Genomic DNA, 2,415 nt, shown 5'->3' with positions numbered 1-2,415 from the left:
GGACACGGTCTCAAATTGTGGCGGGGGAAATGTAGGCTCGAGCTGAGGAGAAAGTTCTTCACAGAGAGAATTGTTACCTGTTGGCATGGGCTGCCCAGGGAGGTGGTGGAGTCACCATCCTTGGAGGTGTTCAAGAGGGGACTGGACATGGCACCTGGTGCCGTGGTTTAGTAGTCATGGGGTGTTGGGTGACAGGTTGGACTTGATGATCTTTGAGGTCTTTTCCAACCTTACTGATTGTATGATTCTATGATTTTTCCAACCAGGCTGCTTGGCAGCATATGGAGGATCACGAGAAGGAGATGAACGAGGAGGTGACTCGTCTGATGGAGGAGATGGAGAGGAGAAGCCAACTGCGCAGGAACCTGGTGCCCATGATCGTGCAGCAGAGGCCTGAGGAGCAGAGCATCACGACCTGGGGAGCTGTGCTCTTTGCTGCCATTGCTGGAGGCCTTATCCTCCTGTTTTGGCTCTGGCGGTGGCTCAGGAAAACAAGGTCTGAACCAGACTCTGGTGGCAGCGAGAAGGAGATCTTGGACAACAACACAGACAAGAAGGACAAGGAAGAAGAGGAAGGCAGTGATAGAGAAGGTGTGGAAAATAAGCAGGCAGGAAACAGGATTACTTCGGGGTGCATTGAGTGGCCTGGGCAGATAATGATGTCCAGGAGCAGGGTAGTGAAGGAGCTGGTGGATGACCTCCTGCGATTCCTGCGAACGCGCCTCTCAAATAGTTTCGTGCCAGTGCTGCAGCCTGCCATAGGTGTGGGCAGCGCCTTCGAAGGCTGGAGTCCCTGTGAGGCAGACGACGCTGTCTACCAACTGCTTGTGCCCCTGGAGCCCCCTGCTGGGCACAGCTTCCACCGGGAGCTTGCCACGTTGGGGCGGATTCCAGCCAGGGACTACCGCATCCGTGTGGTGCTGGAATGTGCCTGCAGGGTCCGGAACATGCTGTGCTTCATCCACAGCCCCAAGCATCACGTGCGCATGAAAAATCGGCCACCATATATGCTGGACTTCCTCTGCACCCACTCATACCTAGATGTGGAGAAACTTGCCCTCTGGTTCCGGAGGTTGGTGAAACAAGCCTGGGTGGCATTGCCTTGGGCACGTCACTACAAGATGGAGGTGCTGCCATACAGCCAACGCACCTGCTACCTCATGCTTACAAGTGGCTCAGGAAGACCCCTCTATGTTGAAGTGCTTCTTGGGGTGCAGGTAGGATGTACAGACATCTTCCTCACCAGCCACAGTGCAAATGACACCTACATCCGCAGCACAATATGGCAACAGAGCTGCGCCGTGGCAGAGAGCAAGTTCTTCAGCCATATGACCAGCCAGGTGCCACAGGGCAGTTTCCATCTCAGATGCCTGCATCTCTGCACCCGCATGCTGAAGGACACAGAATTCTCTCCCTACACCTTGAAGACAATTGTCATGCACTTCCTGAACACCAGACCTTTGTCCAGCTGGTGCAGAAGGGGCTGCTTCCGGCAGGTGGTGGATATTCTAAACTTCCTGCACCAGTCTGTGGAACAGAAACAGCTCAACCACTTCTTCTTTAGCAATAGTACCATGCCCGAGGAGATCATCTTGCCCAAATGCTTTGAAGAGTGTGAGCCATACAACATACTGCAGCATCTGGTACAGAATCCGGATGCCCATGCCAGGGCATTGAGACAGTGTGAGCAGCTTCAGGAGGAGCTCCTGAAAGGGCTCCCAGACTGATGTCATGGACACCACAGCCTTGTCACCATCTGGACAGTGAATGTCAGCTCTTCTATGGTGTCCATGCCTTCCAGCATCTCTCCTCTGTCCACAGTTGGAAATAATTGTTGTCTTTGAGATAAATAATCAGAGTGTTTGAGCAACTGCTCCATCTGTGCCTGTGCTTCATTTTGTTGGGAAATGTGGGCATAGGTCGCTGACTGCTCAGTTCCCACAGAGCTGGGCTGAGCACGTTGGCAGAAGAGCTGATGTGGAGGGCTGTGTTTTCAGTGATTCTGTAACTAAGGCTCCCTAACAGGTCTCCATGGCTGTACCATGGAATAATTGCAAGAAATTCTATCCCTCTGCAGCTTTGCAATCTGCAGCTGTGCAGGCAGGAAGTGTGAAGTGTGTCTCCTTGGCCATTCCTGGGGAGTCATAAGAAAATGCAAGGCCTTGGAGCCCCTATGGCATTTCCCTTGGGCAATCCCAATGACCTGGCAAGATCTTTGATCAGTGTGGTTCCAACTCAAGGCACACACTCATTCTGTCCATGCTGCATTTCAGAGAGCCTCTCATGTTACAATCTGAACTTCAAGGCCCATAATACTTTGCCCCAGCCAGTACATTATGTATGCACTGGTTAGGATATGTGAAGTCATTCTTTTCTGGTAGTCCTGACTCCTCTGGTATGGATCAGTTGACACCC

General features: G+C 52.4%; 1 protein-coding gene across 1 annotated transcript; it reads left to right on the top strand.

Moving 5' to 3' along the window:
• Nucleotides 1-281: 281 nt before the first annotated feature.
• LOC128899652 (inositol 1,4,5-trisphosphate receptor-interacting protein-like 1) lies at nucleotides 282-1,727 on the top strand. The gene has a single exon (XM_054179317.1). It carries the CDS (start codon nucleotides 282-284, stop codon nucleotides 1,725-1,727), a length of 1,446 nt encoding a protein of 481 aa, XP_054035292.1.
• Nucleotides 1,728-2,415: the final 688 nt, after the last annotated feature.

This window comes from Dryobates pubescens, unplaced genomic scaffold (genome assembly GCF_014839835.1).
Source record: "Dryobates pubescens isolate bDryPub1 unplaced genomic scaffold, bDryPub1.pri scaffold_110_arrow_ctg1, whole genome shotgun sequence".
NCBI classification, from domain to species: Eukaryota; Metazoa; Chordata; class Aves; order Piciformes; family Picidae; genus Dryobates; species Dryobates pubescens.
Note: the sequence above shows the minus strand (reverse complement) of the source record. Positions and strands in the feature narration are given on the sequence as shown.

Bases quoted from the DNA above. Each gene is read 5' to 3' on its own strand.
- LOC128899652 (XM_054179317.1), top strand. From the start codon at position 282: ATGGAGGATCACGAGAAGGAGATGAACGAGGAGGTGACTCGTCTGATG.